The 19,231-nt window shown below is 39.6% G+C and overlaps 1 protein-coding gene and 1 long non-coding RNA gene across 7 annotated transcripts in view; one reads left to right on the top strand and one right to left on the bottom strand.

The window, feature by feature from the left end:
- Window positions 1-502: 502 nt before the first annotated feature.
- The window catches only part of crema (cAMP responsive element modulator a), a 58,184-nt gene continuing 39,455 nt past the window's right edge, over window positions 503-19,231 (bottom strand). The window contains exons 1-7 of one of the 6 annotated variants that reach the window (XM_078935615.1): window positions 16,996-17,047; window positions 8,045-8,133; window positions 7,822-7,938; window positions 7,164-7,184; window positions 7,008-7,083; window positions 2,663-2,822; window positions 503-2,579 (exon numbers count right to left, since the gene is read on the bottom strand). In XM_078935615.1, the coding sequence (XP_078791741.1) occupies window positions 2,435-2,579; window positions 2,663-2,822; window positions 7,008-7,083; window positions 7,164-7,184; window positions 7,822-7,896 (477 nt within the window). In that variant the 5' untranslated portion in view covers window positions 7,897-7,938; window positions 8,045-8,133; window positions 16,996-17,047 and the 3' untranslated portion in view covers window positions 503-2,434. Of the gene's footprint in view, window positions 2,580-2,662; window positions 2,823-5,004; window positions 5,318-7,007; window positions 7,185-7,821; window positions 7,965-8,044; window positions 8,134-16,995; window positions 17,125-19,231 lie in introns of those variants that run through there. The other 5 variants (XM_078935613.1, XM_023965168.2, XM_078935614.1 and 2 more) reach the window with 5 other exon arrangements.
- Window positions 4,643-8,922, top strand: LOC110016999 (uncharacterized). The gene is made up of 3 exons (XR_002292316.3): window positions 4,643-4,728; window positions 8,051-8,147; window positions 8,786-8,922. It is a non-coding gene; the product is annotated as an uncharacterized LOC110016999 (long non-coding RNA).

Here is a 19,231-nt window from a genome sequence, read left to right on the forward strand (position 1 = left end):
GAAAGACCTACAGTACATCCCTGTATCCTTCAGAAGTTGCGAGTCATTTCATGGACCTTAAAATTTTCTTTTTAATATAGAAAAGGGGTTTTATTCATTTGAATTCTTCAACTGAATAAACTAAATGAGTGGTTTGTAGGTTAGCTGAAAACACAAGGGTGCCAGGCACTGTTTGGCAGCGCATTAACAGGAGGAACTGTGTCATGTACTTGTAAAGAACGTGGAAATGGCATCCAATCAAAATGTCTGTTTTGATAAAAGTGATGTGAAATAAATCAAATCAATTCAAATTAAATGTGTCCTTTGCATCTTAGTAACATGTTCTTATTTTGGGAGGAAAATTATCTTAAGCAATTTTGTTCAAAGTAAGTTTTCAGAAGCCAACCAGATACTTTCAACAATATGAAGTTAAAAACCCACCAATGAAAATGGAGTTTTTAACTTGTTCTTGTGGCATTTTTCCTGATGATGGAGGAAATATATTAAGAAAATGAAGTTTAAATTTGTTTTTCTGAATATTTCTTTATTCAAATTATTGCAAATCAGGAACAGACCATATGGCATATGAAGAAGTGCTTATTTGTGATATCAAAAATACACTTGGTGGGCCACAAGCTCCTTGCTCTCTTGACAACGGGGAAGGAAAGAGGGGGCGGGGTTGCTCTATGCCAATGGTCCGTCCCATTACACAGAGTCAAACATCTAATGAACTCCTGCCACTCAGCAGAAACTATGTCCTAGAAAACAACACAGGCTTGTTGATTTTAACTAAAGTTCAGTCATCATGAAATTGTAGCATTTTCAAAATTAAAAGAACACAGGGAACAAAAACAAAATACCGGTAGATCAAAAGATGATCAGTGAGACTTTGATAACATTAAAGAAAGTCTGTCTTTAAAGTTCAAGATGCCTAACAGAGCCTTAGTTTTGTTTCTGGTTGCAAAAATAGACAGATTGAAAATATCTTCTAAAACGCTTTTATGGGTGGAGTTGATAATAAACTGTAATCTTATTATACTTTGCAGCAACTAACACAAAATTCTTGATGACTTCAGTGAAAATGTAAAACTTTTTTTGAATAAAGAAAATAGTTTCACACTTAAGACAAGAAAGTCCACTGAGATGACAACAAATGGGTTTTTTTTAGAAGTAACATTTAAATGCAGAAAATATATTTATAATGAACAGATTTATTATAGAAAGTTTTTTTTTTCATCACAAAATACAGTAAAACAGAACGAGGTTTCCTCTTTAAACACAAACCTCATCAGGTTTTTAGCCAAAATGAGAGAAATATGGATTTACACTGTAATGAGCGACAGTTCTTGCATATTTTACTGGGACTTTGGGAGCCTAAGTCAATTTTCACATAATGAAAAAAATAAGGGGGGTAATATTTATTAAAGCATAACCACTGGAACAAATTCATCAGAAACAAAGAAAAAAGTCAGCAGAAATGATGTATTAAAAACAAAAATGTCTTTGAAATAAAGTTAAGAAACTGGCATCACCCTTTAAACAGAGCTTTTCCATATGGATCAATTGTTGAAGCAGATATTTTCAAAAGTAAGACATTTCCTCCACAATCAAACTGAAGGGGGGGGGGGGTTCATCACATAAGAGCATGTTTAAATTTACAGTTTTGATATAAATTAAAGTCATTCTTTCATGATCAAGTTTTTCAAATATAACAATTTCTTTAGTAGATATAAATATGGTTTTTGGAAGTAAATCATGTATAAACAATTTTGATAACATTCACTTATTTTATTATAGAGCAAAGATGTGCTGGTCATAAATAAATGTATTTTATGAGTCATAAAAATAAGTTTTATTACTGGCCTGGAGTATTCAGTTTTATAATATTTCTAAAACTTTTTCTAGTAATTTTTCTTTTCATTTCTTCATCAAACGAAAGCTTTTTAACTTTAGAAGATCATTTTGCTGTCCATATTTAAGTATTGATCCTTTTTCATAGTTGTGCTTTCACATGAAAGGAATGCTGTGACCAAACTCAGACGCAGGGATCCAAATGTCACTGGAACAGGTAAACACAGGTGGAGGTTTGCAGCTGGTGATGGATCAACTGTAGCTTAGCTTGCACCTCCTCCAACTGCTGATCAGCTGACCCTTTCCCAATATTTCTTTTTCTCTGTCTACAAGTGAGGCTTTTTCAGGAAGCACCTGCGTCCCTACTTCCTGTTCCTCTTCTTTTAGCCGAAGAACCCCCCCTAACGTGCACAGCAGCAAGCACAGCATACGGCACTCTTCACGTGTACAGAGAACGAGAGCAAAAGTGGCAAGCTCCAGCTGTCTGAATTCCCCACTACAACAGGCCTGAGTGAGCAGAGAAACAAAAGCAGTTTTTTTCTTCTTAGTCTTTTTCTTTGTTTGTCTTAAAGTGTCTTTAGTCTGTGGCCACCAGCAGCAGCTGCTACTCAGCTTTGTGGCAGTAAATGTCTTTCAGGGCTTTGAGCTCCTCAATCAGGGTCTTGTTTTGGTTTTCCAGAACTGCCACGCGGTTTTCCAGACACTTGACGTACTCCTTCTTTTTCCTGCGACATTCACGAGCTGCTTCCCTAAAGCGGAAAGAGGAGAACAGTGCGTTTTAGCGTCTTTCCTCACACCAGCAGGTTCACTAGGATGCTTGAAGATCCCTTACCTGTTTTTCATCAGCCGGACCTCCCTCTTGCGGGTGATTTCCTCGGCGTGCTGCGACGAAGGGCTCTGCATGTTGCTCGGAGACTCGGCCAGCACAATGCTCTGAGCCAGGCTGGAGTTAGGCGACCGCAGCTGATAGGCGGGGATGTCTCCTGTAGCAGCTGGGGGTAAAGATGGAAAAACGTGAACACATGAACCTCTTTATTTGACCACAAATGTGGTATTTAGAGTTTATCACCACCTTATTTTTTAGCAAATAGCCCGCATCCACTCTACTTCCTGCCTCAGAAGAGGAATTTATTCACCAAGGTGTTTTCATATAGTTCTTTTGATCTAATTTAAAATGTGAAAAAGCTCAGAGTACCTCACTTTGTCAGCTGACAGACTTTTAATTGAGATTTCTTCAAACTAGACAACCAAATGGCTCCATCCATCCACTCCTGTTGTCAAATGGCTTCATTATAAACAGAAATAAGTGACTTATGCTGTTGCTAGTGGAACCATAGCAACCAAATCCTTCAGTTTCAGCTCCGACTTCTGCTGTTCCTCAATCATTTGGCTCATATTTGTGATTTATGATTTACATTTTCCAGTAAGAAACTGCAAACTATTTCATCCTTGCAAAGATTTCAAACCTTTTTTTAGACATTCAATATATTTCACCATGTTTTGTGGTGTTTTAACTCTCCTTGCTTTGCGCCATTCCAAGCTTTTCTCTAATTCAGAAGAGTGGAGAGTTTTTGTGTCTCATTAAGAGCTAGGATCTAGAAATAAGAAAGATTATCTTTAAAATGAGTCAATCTCCTTTTGCTCCAGACACTTGACAATAGAAAAACCTAAGACTCAAAAAACTCTAATTGCACCGTCATTGTTGGTTCAAATTGAAGGATGTTATTTTAAAGTTCAATACATGTTGACAAGTTAGACTGGCATTCATTGTTTAATATTTTGGAAACAGAAATGTATATTTAGGTTCACAGAATAAATGCTAGTTTTAGATACTATGAGGATTTATTAATATCAGCCAACTGTACTAAGATTAGAATTTTATGTTGTTCAGATTTTGTTCTAAAATGAATCATTTCAGCTTTTAACACTCATTTTTTGTCACCGTCATCATAAATACAAACCATTTGCTCATAACAAGCAAAAATATGCATATTATTTTGTTTGAAAAATCCAATTTTAAGTAATTCTATCTAAAAGTTAGGATTTCTAGCTAATTGTTCCTTTTATGAATGCTTGCGAGGAACTTCCTGGATTTTGATCTCTTATCACAGATTTCTTGTTAAGTGAAAACGGCTTGCAGCATGGACAGATTTACTACTTTCTTGTGATTCTATTCTTAAAATTAGTGTTCTTTTCCTGCTTTTGGGCTGTCTTTTTTAGCAATGAACGATTAAATAAAATGATATCAATAGTTGGACTTCACATTTCCTGTTTCCATGTAAATGGCTACATCATTTCCATGACTACTGAATGGCTGCATGTTCCACTGTACAGTGGTTGTGGCTAAAGGTGGTCTCTGATTAAGGCGTTGGAGTTAAGCCATCACTAAGATCATCTTTAACCAAACTATCAGCTTTCCTCCCACCACTTTTGTTTCCTCTTCTTGAGAAGTTACAGTCTTTACACACACACACACACACACACACACATTCATTTATCCAGACGTAAGCAGGTGAGTGCACGTACACACACACACACACACACACACACACACACACACAGAGTGCCTTTGCAGTCTGCTCTTGTTGTGATAACGCGGTGACTCGGCCTGTACTGACGTCAGTGTGTGCGTCTTCTCTTGCACGCTGTGCATTCTCTCTTCCCCGCTCGTGTTCCAGGAAACGCTGTGACGTCAAACTGGCAACTATCTCTCTCCACTCCCTCCACCACACCCGCCCCTTTACTTCCCCCTCCCTCCCCCTCTGCCTGCCTGCCTGTCCGTCCGTCTGCCTGACAACCACTTTAGCAGTTTAGTGAGTTGTGTTTGCAAAGCAGCAGAAGACAGTCAGGCAGGAGCAGCACTGCTTGTACTAAACCAAAGGCTTGTTGACTTGCAAGGTTTGATTTCTCTTTTTTTCTCCTACTTGTTAGATAAGGAATTTCTCAACATAGGAATTAAAAGTAGACATTTTGGAAAAAAACAGAAAGAAAAAGTGTAGATTTGCTATTAGCTCTTTTACATTTAACAAATCCATGTACAACACGCACACACACATACATAGATTAGACTTATATATATATAAGTAATATATTTAGCAATAAAAGCCGAATCTATGAAACAAAAATCAAAGAAAGAAAGCAAAATACAATTTTAAACGCGCATGGAAACTTTACCTGACTCAGTTTCATCCCCAGTAACAGCCATCTCTTGTTTCCAATAATCCAGCACCGCGGCAGAGCAGACCCGGAGCGCAGAAAAACCCCCTCCTCTGTCTTTATTCTCCCTCTCTGAGTTGAATCTCCTCTTATCGTTCTCCCCTCTTTTCTCTCAGCTCTCTCTGTATCACAGTGGCCACTCGTCAACTTTGCAGCCCGATTACAATTACAGGCATTGACATCACCGTGACATCACTCGCGCCCGCTGAAGTCAGTGAAACACCCTGGATTAGAGTTCCTCCCACTCCCCCCGCTGTAGATCAGGCAGAGAAACACAATGTATGCTGGGAGGGACAGAAGGAGCTGAAGGGAGGGGGTGGTAGTGGAGGGCTTGTATTTTTAGCTTCAGTGACGCAACTGGAGAGACGCTCAACAAACAAGAGGATATTGTGTCCCAAGTGGCAGCCATGCAAACTGTTGAGCTGCATGATTACAATTCTGCATGTGTGTGTGTGTTGAATGACCAATGGGACAATTTAAGTAATCAACATCACTCCACTTAACTTAGTTATAATTATAATAATTATAATAACTTTCTTTTTTTTTAATTTTCATTAATTTATCTTCTAAGCCGTTTGTTCCCTTTGGGGGTCACGGGGCTGCTGGAGCCTATCCCAGCCACTTGTGGACGAACCCTGGGGACACCCTGGACAGGTCCCCAGTCTGTTGGAGGGTCACACATATCACACTTGGGGACAATTTACAGTTGCCAATTAACCTATGAAGCATGTTTTTGGACGGTGGGAGCAAGCCGGAGACCCCGAAGAAAACCCAACCATGCACCAGGAGAACATGCAAACTCCACACAGAAAGGTCTCCCATTATTGTTCTGGTTCAGGCCCCCCAGCCAGGACTTGAACCAGGGTTCTTCTTGCTGTGAGGCAAGAGTGCTAACCACTGCAATACGCCATGTTTCAACTACTTGTATCAAACCGAGACCTAAACTGGTAGAATGAATGAGTCAATGGCTTTTGAAAACAGGGATGACAGATCTGTAATGTCAAACTTAGTCTTCTTAAAGAGGCTGACAGTAGATTTTTGTCCGACTGGGTCAGAGAAACTTGTATACCAACTCTGATGTCTCCACAACAGTTTTGTCTATAGCAGCCACTTAAAAAATTCTGTAAAGGTTTTAATCCCGTTAACAGTAAAGTAACAGTAAACCACTTTTTAACACTTTGGTAGAAATATTAATACCTTTTTCTGGCTCATGTATTCAAATATGAATAATTACAGCTCAATTCTCAGTTTAATCTCTTTGAATTGTCTTTGCCCTCTGTGGCTTTCAGAGTTTCTGTTCACAGTCCAGTTCTTCTCGTTTTTGACAGCTTTGTGTTTCTATGCTTAATGAATTAATGAATTTATTTAACCTTTATTTAACCAGGTAAGCTATAAAGAACATGTTCTTATTTACAATAATGGCAATCTCTTAATTAAATAAATAGATAAATAAATGTTCTTCAAATAAATAAATTTTGATCTCATGTTTACAGTGTTTCCCTGACATTATTGGATGCCGAGTGGTTGCGTTTTATACGCAATTGAAAAAAAAATGGTTTATTTATTTTTGATAGCCTGCGATACCCACACAGCGATGTAATAAGCACCCCTGTTTTAAATGATCTGCAGTGACAAACAACTAAGACAAAAAAGACAAAAAAGCTGTATCTTTTTTTTCTGAAGGAACTGTGACAACACTGACCAGCCGCTACAAAGTGATGTCCAACTACACGTCATTATGAAACTAAAAAACAGAAAAAAATGGATGATTTTTCCTCAAGTTATTGCTGTTGGCTCACATCAACTTGGATAATGGTCTTCAAGCACATTTGTTAATGTTTTTAATCCAAATTTCTCATTTCACGGAATTTGTTTTTATTTCCCAAATGTGATGTTAAAAACTGAACCAATGCCCATCAGATATGCTTTATGCCTGATCACATTTACTCAAGTATACTCACCTTGGATGAGCACCTGCCCCCCGTGGATGTAGAACTGCTGTGGAGATTCTCCAGCTTGCAGGAAGGTGGCTGTAGGCTGAGGGGTGGGAGAGTTGGCAACAGTCAGAGTCTGGACCCTGTGAAGGGCTTCTACTGCAGCGCTGGTCAGTGCAATACCTCTGTCCTGAGTGACAGCAACTGTGTAGAAAACAAGTTCAGATTAAACCACGGACATATAAACATTAGATGGATGACCTGACGTCACTCATGAGATTTTCAAAGGCCAAAATAAGCTTGTGAGATGGGAACATTGACTTGGGTTCAGTCTAGGCCGGACCAAGTTAAGTCTGCCGTGCAGTTGGTTTGGAGTCAAATCAGACTTTTTAACATGGCAGCGACAGAGAAAAGCCTACATTGCAACCAGCTTCCAGTGGTCATTTGAGGAAGTGCAACATTTGATACCTCCATGTTAATGTAAAACCTGGAAATGGAAAAACACAATGAAGCACCAATCTAAGTTTTCTGGGGGATTTTAGCAGCAGGAAAAATCTTTAACGCTTTACCTCTCAAATCATTTTAGATGTTACTGCGGAAAAGCACCTTAGAGGCAAATTTATAATGATCTCCTAGTGCGACACAGGTTTTTGATTTTGGCTAAAAACGGCATAATCATAAATAAAAGACCACTTGGAATGTTTTTACAATAGAACAAAAGATGATCAGAGTGGGACTTCACATTTTTACAGTGAAAGCATCTAAGCATTAAACACTTGGGATTATAAAATAGCCAGACTACAAACTCTGCAGTAGGAGATGCATCTGTGTTTGCACTGACTGTATGGGCCTGAGCTGCTCTGGTAGATGGAGTTTGGCAGAGAAATGGGGGGGTTGCTGGAGGCCTGCACCTCATCCTCTGCCGTTTCTTCTTCGATTTTATCAACTGCTGGAGAATCTGAGGAGAGCTCATTTAGAATTTTTCTATTAAAGAAAAACAGAAAAGGGATCAGACAGATAAACATGTTTAGACGTCATCATGATTACTGCTTACGTATTCTCACCGGTAGGAGGGACGCCTGGAGAGAATCTCCCGTCTCTTCTGCGTGTCTGCAACAGGCTGTTCCCCCTCCAATTTTATCTCAGGAGTGATCTGCAGAAGAATGTGTGAGTAATTCTCAGATGTTTACATTTTATGTCAATGTCTTTCAATCTCTTTTTTATGTTGTGCTTAAAATTTATATAGTGGTAAAAAAAAGACACCAGAGACAGAATTTCAGCATTGGATGGTTTAATTTATCCAGCTCAAGACATGTCTCAAGAGAATTTGGAGACACTTTTTTAATGTTGCAACCATCTTTAAAGTCCCCAAGCAATCCCTCTTTCAACCATGACTCATCATAATATTGAATCCCCCACTTTGCATCAAGGAGTTAACATAAAAACCCAAGAAGGATTTTGGGGTCATCTGTCACATCTGACAGAAAGTTTTTCTTCAGCTTCTTTGACACATTTAAATCATTGAAGGTTAAAATTAATACAAAATGCATTTTGTTTTTGTTTTTTAATCATTCAAATAAAAAAATAAAAAACATCCAAACCTAAGCAGACACTATTTGAAATACAATTTAATCGGTTACTTCAAAAGGGGCCCAAGTCCACAATATTTCAAAATAGGGATATTCTATAATCTATGGTCTTCGAGGGAAAAGCTATCTGATTATGTACAAAAAAAGTCCCAAGTCCGTTGTAATGTATTGACTATGCTTGACATTTAAAATGCAGTAACCCTTGTTCTATCCTAGGCACTTTGCCATTGGGAGCTGGGTCATCTAGACCACCACGTGTCAAACTCAAGGCCCGGGGGCCAAATGTGGCCCTCCATGTCATTTTATGTGGCCCGCGAGAGCATACAAGTTTTTAATCTTTTAAAATAAAAATAAATATTGGTGTGTATTTATTCATAACTAGGGGGAATCTGACTTGAAATATGGGATTGGTCAACTATACATTAGGACTTAAACACTGTCCATATAACCTAACCTGACAGAATCAAATGTAAAAGGATTTATGCTAAAGTAAAAAGCAAACATATGTTTACTATGCAACTGGAATTGTCACTTCATAGTAACTAAATAATGAGTTATTTAACATTAAGGAGTAGTTGTGTTTATTTTTCATTATTTGATTACATGTATAAGTTATATCTGGCCCTTTGAGGACAACCACTATACTGATGTGGCCCTCAGTGAAAATGAGTTTGACACCCCTGCACTAGACCGTGCTCTGAACCTTTTTTCTTTAATGATTTGTGATCTTCCCTGGTGTCCATGGATTACATGAAATCTTTCCACCTTTATCCACCTTTGTCATGGTAGGGAGAACACCTCAATGGAAGGGGGGGGTCATCTAAGAACACAAGGGTTAAGTGCTAAATTCCTGGCCTTGGGCCTCTCTTGCATGGGTTTAGCTTTATCCCATACATGGCAGCACTACGGTAGTTATCCAATATGGCAGCGCCCCTGTTTAATTCAAGAAGGGCCCAAGTCCAGAGACTTTAGTTTGCTAGTCCTCTGAAATGATAAAAGTGAGGTGCTTCATATCATAGCATATGTAAGCTATGAACTGGTGCTAAATCTGGGTAAAGTTTTAATCACTTGGTGTAGCCTCCCTTTAAGCTATGCAATTAAAATCATTTCCTGGAAAAACAAACCTCTTAGACTTGGGCCCCTTTTGAACTAACCGATTCAATTGCTTCCTGTACCTTACTGTTTTCTGACAACAAATGAAATCAGAGTTTATTTAATTATCTTTCACATCTTTCGCCATGTTTGACAAGTTTGAAGTATTTAATATATCGTAATAGAGCTGTAAAAGAAAAAGCCTAGAGCAACATTCACGAGATTTGTACCGTTTTGACATTTCGCACCAAACCTCTTCCAACTGTAGGTGACAGACATGTCCGAGTAAACAGCAGAAAAAGAAACACAAGAAGCCCCTTTCTGCTCATCCAGTGTGAACGTGCATCACATTTCTGGTGTAAACGTAGCATCAAACATTGTAAACTTGAATTCAGTTATAACAGATAGCCAGAGAGTTATAAAAAATATTTCTTGTTTTTCACCTGTGTATATGTATAGATATATATATATATATATATATATATTTTGTTCATCCCAAAAAAAATAATTAATGAATGAATAAATTATTTTGTTGCCTTGAGGCTCATGCAGCCACATTAAGGGATGTCATGTTGTGCGTGTGGTAAGTGTATTGTAAAGTATTCATAAGGATAACAAAAGTTGCGCATACAGATGATCCTGTTGTGCCCTCACGCTGCACTCTAGTCAATACGGTGCGAGTACTGGCTCCTTAGGACGCCTGTAGGATGCTGACAGAGGACGCACATAACGCATGAACAACACTTATGCACAGTGCGCAGGGTTCAGGGGGGTTTGCAAATTTTACACCGCTTCAACATTTTCCTGCCACATATCTGCTCATATTTTTAACAAAACGCTCACTACTGAGAACTATGGGATAATATTATGGGACAAAATCTATCCACCATGTCAAAAGGTGCCCTGACGCTCAATTTATTGCATAAAATTACATTGTAGCGTTGGTGAGCCGGCTTGCGGGTCAAAGCTAACGGCTATGAGTCACGACTCAAGACTTGCAAGACGTGAGTCCAGTCAGCCACCTGAAGTAGGTCTGAGCTGTTTGCATCACTTGCCGATGATTAGCTGAAGGATAGTACGACAAAAGAAAGCAGAAAAAAAACAGTATTTCTCATCAACATCTGCAATCCATTTTATGAAAAAATGTTAGGTTTTTGAATCAATGTATTGACTTTAAAATGGATTAGTGACTTAAAATTGGTTCCCCCTGTTTCTAAAGGAATGTGACCACAGAAGTAATGCAAGCAAAGCCTCTGCTCGTTTAGTGATAGGAGTTCTGGCTCTTATAGAGAACAGTTTCTTCTGGCTTGGCTCACTTAAGAGCTGACTCTTTCAGCTCCTAATCAGCTCTTCAGATTGTTTTGTTGGTTTAATTAAATCATCATCTATAATAGAAAATTATGCACACAATGAATTGTTAATGTTAAAAACTGTGTTTTTCTTAATATGTGCTTTATATGCTTTTATTTGTTCACTGCTGATAAAATTTAAAAATCTAAGTGTCTCAGCTTCAGTCAGTAATCATCTGCTCTGCTTTTAAGATTCTTTCCATTACCAGTTCATATAAATATAGACATGTATTCGCTTTTTAAAAGTTTATTGATTTTTACAGAATGGTGTTTCACAGAGTTTACACTTTGTTGATGGTCCCTTGGCAGCCGGCTCACTGCATGTCTGGATTCACAGCTTGAAGCAAACAATTCTGATTAAAAGGCAATAAAAAAAATCTTTTTTCTTCAGAAATGCATTTGTGGTTCACTCTCTGTGTTAATACAAAATGATTGAGATACTTGCTGACACACTTGAACGTTGATCAGAAGAATTATTGAAGCAGGAAGTCCGAATCTGTGAAGATCTAATTTAACCGAACTGCAGCTGCTCTATTCCCGTGTTCCTCCGCGTAGCTGATAACTTTTATAGTTTACAGTTTAAACTGTGCCTCACAATCGTGTCTCTTTGCATTCCAGGGATTGCAAGCGTGCAGTTGTAAAGTGGGGGGTCGCTCGGTTAGAATTGCGCCTGCGTGGTTGTAAGGTTCCTCACTCAGTTCCTGAATACACCTGCTCAGTTGTCTTTACGCCCTTTTCCTTTATGGCAGAGATGAAACGCCATATGTCAAACTCATTTTCACTGAGGGGCACATCAGCATAGTGTCTGTCCTCAAAGTGTCAGATATAATTTCTACATGTAACTAAATGTAATGAAAAATAATTGTAACTACTCCTTAATGTTAAATAACGCATTATTTATTTATTATAACTTTTTAAAGTGACAATTACAGTTGCAACACATGTTTGCTTGTTACTTTAGCATAAATCCCTTTTAATTTTTTTCCGCTTGTTGAAGCCCACATAACTCCATTAATGAAGGATCAAACTGTCCAAGTGAATAAAGAAAAATAACATAAAACTGAGCTAGAAAGAACATGTATTATAATGTAACATTTTATATAAATAGGCTGCACACAGCCTTGCATCCAACTGATGGTTTGATGACAACATTTTCTCTGCACACACACATAAGACCTGCAAACATTGAATAAATACAACAGCAGCTACACATAAATAATATGTAATCAACTAAAAATACATATATATTTTAAGAAATTAAAAACTTTGAAGCTCTCGCTGGCCACATTTGGCCCTGGGGCCTTGAGTTTGACATATGTGCTCTAGATCAGCGGTTCTCAAACTTTCTTCAGTGATGTACCCCCTTAGAAATATATTTTTAGTCAAGTACCCCCTGACATGGGCAAAACGTTTTTGGAAGAAAAAAGAGGTACAGTGCTGTAAAGTCAGATTTATTCAAGCCAAACAACAGCAAACCTGACAAAAACATTCATATGGCAAACATTGCATGTACAATCAAAAACGAAAAACAGAAGACGTTGACCACCAGAAGGCATAAAACCAGTCAAAACTCAAATGTGCAAAATGCTGCTAATAACAAATAAAATAAAAAATATACATGAATAACAAAAATCTGTTCACAGAAATAAATCTATAACTTAATTATAAATAAATAATATTTAGTTTACAAAATAAATTAATTTAATAAATAAAAATTTGCTCACAAATAATAATTAACGTTAACTCTTTTAGGATAAAAAAAAAAGAAGATTGCATTTGAATCACTTTGCATTGAAAATTTGACTTGAATTGAACAACATGTAACAGGCAGTGATTTATGAACAGGAAAAAAAATGTACTCAATACATTTCAATGAGAAATATGAGCTTGCACCTCACTGAGGATCTTTGTCATTCTTGGTGGCAAGGAGGCAACTGCAGTGATCAAGCTCTTCTCCAGGCACCCTCTGTTTCTTTGCTTCGTTTTGATCAGCATCATTGCTGAGAAGGAGGCCTCACATAAATATGTGGATGCAAACGGTAGCAGCTGCTCCAAAGCTTTCTGTCCCAGCTCAGGGTGCTCCTGCCTCTCACACAGCCAAAACTGTGTGAGAGTGGATGCACCAAACTTCATCTGCAGGCCACGGTCAGATGATACTTCCATCAGTTTTTCCTGATGAGTGACAGGAAGCTTGCTTCTGTTTGCTTCAGACAAGAGAAATGGGTTTCTCACCCAATCCAGCTGCACAGATTTCTCATCCATGACAGGAAAGTAGGAGTGAAAACCACTGATCAAGTTAGCCAAATGTCCCACTATGACTAACTTCACCGGAGCTGTCGCCACATCCTCATTTGAGAGAAACACATCCAACTGAGGAAAGCAGGTGAAATCCTCCTGATCACATGCCCTTTTCCACATCTCTGCTTTCTTCAGGAAACCACCCACCTTGTCATACTGGTTCAGGATGCTGGTGTCCTTGCCCTGCAGGGACATGTTCAGTTCACTCAGTTTCCTGAATATATCTGCCAGATAGCAAAGCTTTGCAAGCCAGTCCGTGTTCTCAAACATGGTGGCATGGGGAGATCCGTGCTCTGTCAGGAAGGTGTGCACTTCAGCTCGCAACTCAAACAGCCTGCTCAGTACTCTCCCACGGGACAGCCAGCATACTTCAGTGTGCAGGAGCAGTTCTGTGTGTTCAGCTCCCGTATTTTCACAGAGGCTGCGGAACAAACGTGCATTAAGTGGCCTTGACCTGATAAAGTTTAAAACTTTAATGCTGTCGTTCAAAACATCGTGCAACACAGGGCTCATTTTCTTGGACGCTAGCGCTTCCCTGTGTATCACACAGTGCGTCCACTTGATGTCGGGATTTTCTTTTTTAATCCGTGCTATGAGGCCTTTCGTACGACGGAGTTTTAGGGCCACGGTGAGGGAAAAAAATTCTGGCCAACATGACGAGATTAATCTCGTCATGACGAAAAAAAACTCGACACAAAGTTTCGAGAAAAAACTCGTCTTGTCGAGATAAAAGTCGAAATAAAGTTTCGAGAATAAAGTCGCAATGTTGCGCGCGAGAGAAAAAAACTCGTAGATTTACGAGATTATTGTGGAAGTGAGCATCAGAGCAGCAGGTGAACGCCGTGCAGCAGCAGAGCAGACCGACTAAACTCAGTTGAACAGGTGAGCTGAATGTTTATTGATAACGTTCCAAATGTCTGGAGGGTCATTTGTTTGATTTACAAGTTATTAAAGTTTTATTTATTGATGGTTGGTTTGCAGGATCACTGCAGCCCGATGATGAAGCCATTGGCCACTGCAGCTGTTTGCTTGAATCTTTTCTTCCTCCACCAAAGACAAGATCTCTATGTTTGTGTGACGCTTCCGTCTGAGGAGGAGAAGCACTTTTTGCCTTTTTCAACGTTGTAATGCTAATATAATAGACTATTTTCATTCATCTTTGTTTTTTAATGATCAAACGGGTCGCTTCATCTGCAGGAGTGGGCGTATGTAACACTGTTTACTTCCGCATTGGTGTTCGGATCTGATGACAGGTTCATGACGTAATGTGACAGATGAACTTCAGGTTATGTGAATGAAAAGGAGAATAAAGGCTGCAGCGATCCTCTACACCCAAACGTGTCTCTGAGCTCCTTATTTTACATATGAAAGTCCGCTTTACTGACACTGAACCCCGGAAAGACTGCTCCACGGAAAATAATCTGATTTTGAGTCGCCAGAAGACTCAGAATCTCTTTGTTTTAAACCTATAATCCGGAAATAAAGCTTCACAAAAGGCTCCACATATTTCATCTTCAAGCTAGGCTCCGATAAACAGACAACTTCTGGGTTTTCTCCTTGTTAATCTATGACTTTTTTCCCGTAAATTTACGAGTTTTTATCTCCTAATAAAATTACTATTTTTTGGTGGCCATAAAGCCACTAGCTCACTAACATTAGCCATAACACTGAATACTCCTGAAAGACTCAGCTTCACTTCTCGCGCGCAACATTGCGACTTTAATCTCGAAACTTTATTTCGACTTTTATCTTGACACGACGAGTTTTTTCTCGTCATGACGAGATTAAAGTCGACATGACGACTTTAATCTCGTCATGTTGGCCAGAATTTTTTTTCCTCACCGTGGCCCTAAAACTCCGTCGTACTTTTGCGCTGCCCGTCATTGATGCAGCCGCATCTGTGCAGACGCGGCTGCAGGATTTCCAGCTGATAAACATGTTAACGACATTAAAAATGTCCTCTCCGGTTGTTCGCCCCTCCATTTCTTTGCAGAATAGAATGTGTTCACAGATGTCGTCCGTGTCGATGTATCTCACAAATGCAACAAGTTGCGCATGTCCACTCAAATATGTGGATTCATCCAGCTGCAGTGAAAATGAGTCGCCAAGTTTCCCCACAACTTGTTCGATAATGTCTGCGCCCATGGTATCTATTCTGCGGCAAACGGTGTCATTAGACAGAGGCACAGTTTTTAATGTATCCGCTGATTTTTATGTCCAGCATAGTTTCGGCCAATACCACAGCGGTGGGGAGCAGTAGGTCTCCGCTATGGTGAAGGGTTTTTTGGCTTTAGCAACAAGCAAAGACACCGCGTAAGAAGCCTCCAGGGCTTTGGCTGATGTAGTGGAGACTTTTGGCATTGTGGCTTGGGATGACTTGAACTCAGAAAGTTTTCTCCTGAAGAACTCTGGTGCCTTACCAACGTGACATCCATGTGTTGTGGTGAGATGCCGCTGGAGGTGTGCCGGCTTCATGCTAGCGTTGGCTAACTTATCCCCGCAAAAAAAACCCACAGTGCCTCGGGTGGGTCAGAGCTCGTGGACGTAAATCCCATTAAAACATAATCTTCATTGTACTTTCTGGACTTCGTGGCCTCTTGTTTTGTTTTCTTTTTCACTTGTCCATCTGTACTTTCAGCAGCATGGCTGCTGCGCTTTAACCACGCCTCCATCGTTACAGTGTTATGGTCACGACAGGTCGTTGATGAGTGTGTGCCGTCAGTGGGTCAAACTAACTTGGTGTGTGTGTTTTGGGCGGGGGGGGGGGGGGGGGGGGGCACCGTTTTATTTCAAAGGATATTGAAACTAATTACTGAATATAAAATTCAGTGCATGAACGCATATTTATATTTTATCGAACTTTTTACAAAATAATTTTTCTCAAGATTTATTATGAGGATGAGCCCACTGATTTAGGTAGATATTTTGAAAAGCGTCACGTACACCCTGCAGTACCTCCACGCACCCCCAGGGGTACGCATACCCCCATTTGAGAACCACTGCTCTAGATCCTCAAAAGGGAAAAGGTTGCAGGTTTGCTTCTTTTCCTGTTGTGTCATAGTTTCTTTATCTTTCTGTGTTGATGTTGTTTCACCTTGTTTTATCTGTCTATCTTTCTGTCTGACTCTCTTCCTCGTGCTCAATTCGTGTGCTGCGAATGAAACAAGCGTACATCTTATAGAGAGTAAAAAATAAATATCCGTGGCTGATTTATTACTACTCTTAACAGGATGGGTGATGTCTCTCCATAAGAACAGATATATTTATAACCCCACTCTGAATTCAAAAATGGCGCGAATGGTCGGCGCTGTGCAATACTCGAATGTGTCCTGACTATTCGTCAAGAATGTTTATTCAGTGTCTTCAGACAGTGAAAAGATTTCTGCATACAGCAGCCTGGAGCAAAAGCAGAAGGAAATTCTGCAGATATTGCAAAAACACTTCCAGTAAGGCATTGACTACATTTTGTTTTAAATGTTGTGGTTTAGGATAACAGGAATGTTTTGTTTGGCCTGAAGCGGAATTAAGTCAAGACTAAGATTTGTCTGGAGTTGAAGCATGGCTTCACTCTTTCTAAACAGAGACTTGTGATCCTTTTGTTTTAAGAAATCATTTATAATTTGGATGCTATCCCCAAATTAATCGAATGCAATCAATACATAAACTCGGGCCTCTATTTGTTCCCACCTGAACATTCTGGACTTGGGGCGCCTGAATAACAGAGGTCTGAGGAGCCTGGATGATTCTTTGGATCGGCAGAGTCTGACCATCAGGCAGCTGAACTACAGTCACAGAAGACTCTGTTTCCAAGGAAACCTGCAGACAAAAATCAACACTCATGCAGGAAACCATAGAGGAAAATGGGCAGAACAACTTGTACAGCAGGAGCAAAAAGAAATAGAGTGATGCTGTGAAAAAATGTTTGCTCCATTTCTGATTAATTTTTATCAAGCTGGGGGGGTTGAAAATCCTTAACCAAAGCAAAAAGTCACCACACCTCTGTGTGAAAACATTTCATTTGCTCTAAAATAACATGTTATGGTTTGGTCTAAAAACATTACATAATATCCACCCATCTTCAGACCCCACTAAATCCCTTTCACGGTCACAGAAATGCTGGAGCCTATCCTAGCTACTGTTGGGCGACCTGAACAGGTTGCCAGTCTGTTGCAAGACCACACACCTAGGTACAATTCAGAGATGCTAATTAACCTACAAAGCATGTTTTTGGACTGTGGGAAAAAGCCAAAGTGCCAGGAGAAAACCCACGCATTCACAGGGAGAACATGTAAACTCCACACAGAAGGAACCCAAACAGGATCTGAAACAAGGCCTTCTCACTGTGAGGTGAGAGGGTTAACCGCTACGCCACTGTGCAGCCCATTCAAGAATCCAAGATTCGGGGCGTGTGAATCCGATATGGCTGCTGGCACAGTTCCTCGTTTGTTGGAGTGTGTACTATTCCAGATACCTTAGCTGTTTTAACTTGGAATTTTAACTTTTTTATCCAGCCAAGAATGATGGCAACTCCCTTTTCCTGATGTGTTGCATTTTAATCAACTGTGATCCTCTATTGATCTTCAAACACTGAGAAGCTCCAGAGGCCTACTAGACTGTGGATTGTAATCTGAATGCTCTGGATCTCCTGGATGTTTATCTCCTTTCATCTTGATAGCCTCCGGGTTTTCCCCTTTTTTACTTGGTTGACATTTTTATGTTTGGAACCTCGGAACGGTTTTAGTTTCTTTGCTTTTGTTTTTTGGTTCTTTTTTGTTCTGTCATGTTTGAGTTCACTTCCTCTTTTATTTTGTAGGTTTTCCTGTTGTGTTGTTGTTGCGAGTTTTACTTTGTGATCCCTCATTGTTTCCACCTGTGTCTCGTCAGTCCTGTGTGTATTTAAGTCCCTTCTTTCCCTTCCTCCTGTGCTGGTCCATAGTTTATTATGCTGTTCCCCTGTGTAGTGAAGTTTGCCGTTTCCCCCTTTGAGAATTTCGAGTTTTCTAGCCTGCTCAGCAGTGATTTTGGTTTGTAGTTTTTTTTGTTAATTATTAAAGCTCTTGTTCACCTGCAACCCCAGCGTCCTCCTCTCTGCATTTGGGTACTCTGTCAACCCCCCACCCTAACATATCTAAGATTATACCATGGTCCAGTTGAATACTATATTCTGATTGGCTGCTGGGTATGCATTAAAACCTGATAACCACTCGGTGAAAAAAGAAGTTCCGGTCACCTAGCTTAAATGTTTTGTATCACTGAGCCGGCTTCTTTAAAACAACCTTTTGCTTCATTATCTGGACAAAAACAAGCAATAAGAGGAGAACTTTCTCTCTGAACTGATGCTTTATTCAACCTATCAGAAAGATCAGCATTTATATATCGCCGAATCTTGACTGAAGCGGTGGTGCTGCGTGACGCGGACTATATGTTATGTGATGCAGCGCGACACATAGTCCTCTTTTTGTGAGAAAAGCAATCCAAATTGGAAAAAAACAAGAATTAAGGACTAAAAACTGGTTAATATGTATTGCTTTTGTAAGTGACCATGGTATAAGCGGGTTAATGGCCTTCAAAGTGTGCGTTTATTACTTTTTAAACACACTTCGCGGAAGCTACTGTCCACCGCTTTGCGTCGGACGGTTCAGGCTTCCACGGCGTGCGTTAAAAAGAAATAACGCACGCCGGACGGAGCAGAGAGACACGTGAGGAGCAGAGACACGTGATGCTGTAGTATCGCGAGAGCCGACGAGAGGAGTGTGGTGAGTTTACTTGGCGGCGCGTAAGTTGTGAACAAACATTTTTGATTTATTTCATTACACCGCCATATTTAAATAATCCAGAAAGTTAAAAAATAAAAATCTGAAAAAGTTTGTCAAGCATTTGCCAGCCTGGATGACCTGGAGGACCTGGAGGATCTGGAGAATTA

Source organism: Oryzias latipes, chromosome 17, assembly GCF_053564925.1.
Source record: "Oryzias latipes strain Hd-rR chromosome 17, Olatipes_Hd-rR_3.1".
Taxonomy (NCBI): domain Eukaryota; kingdom Metazoa; phylum Chordata; class Actinopteri; order Beloniformes; family Adrianichthyidae; genus Oryzias; species Oryzias latipes.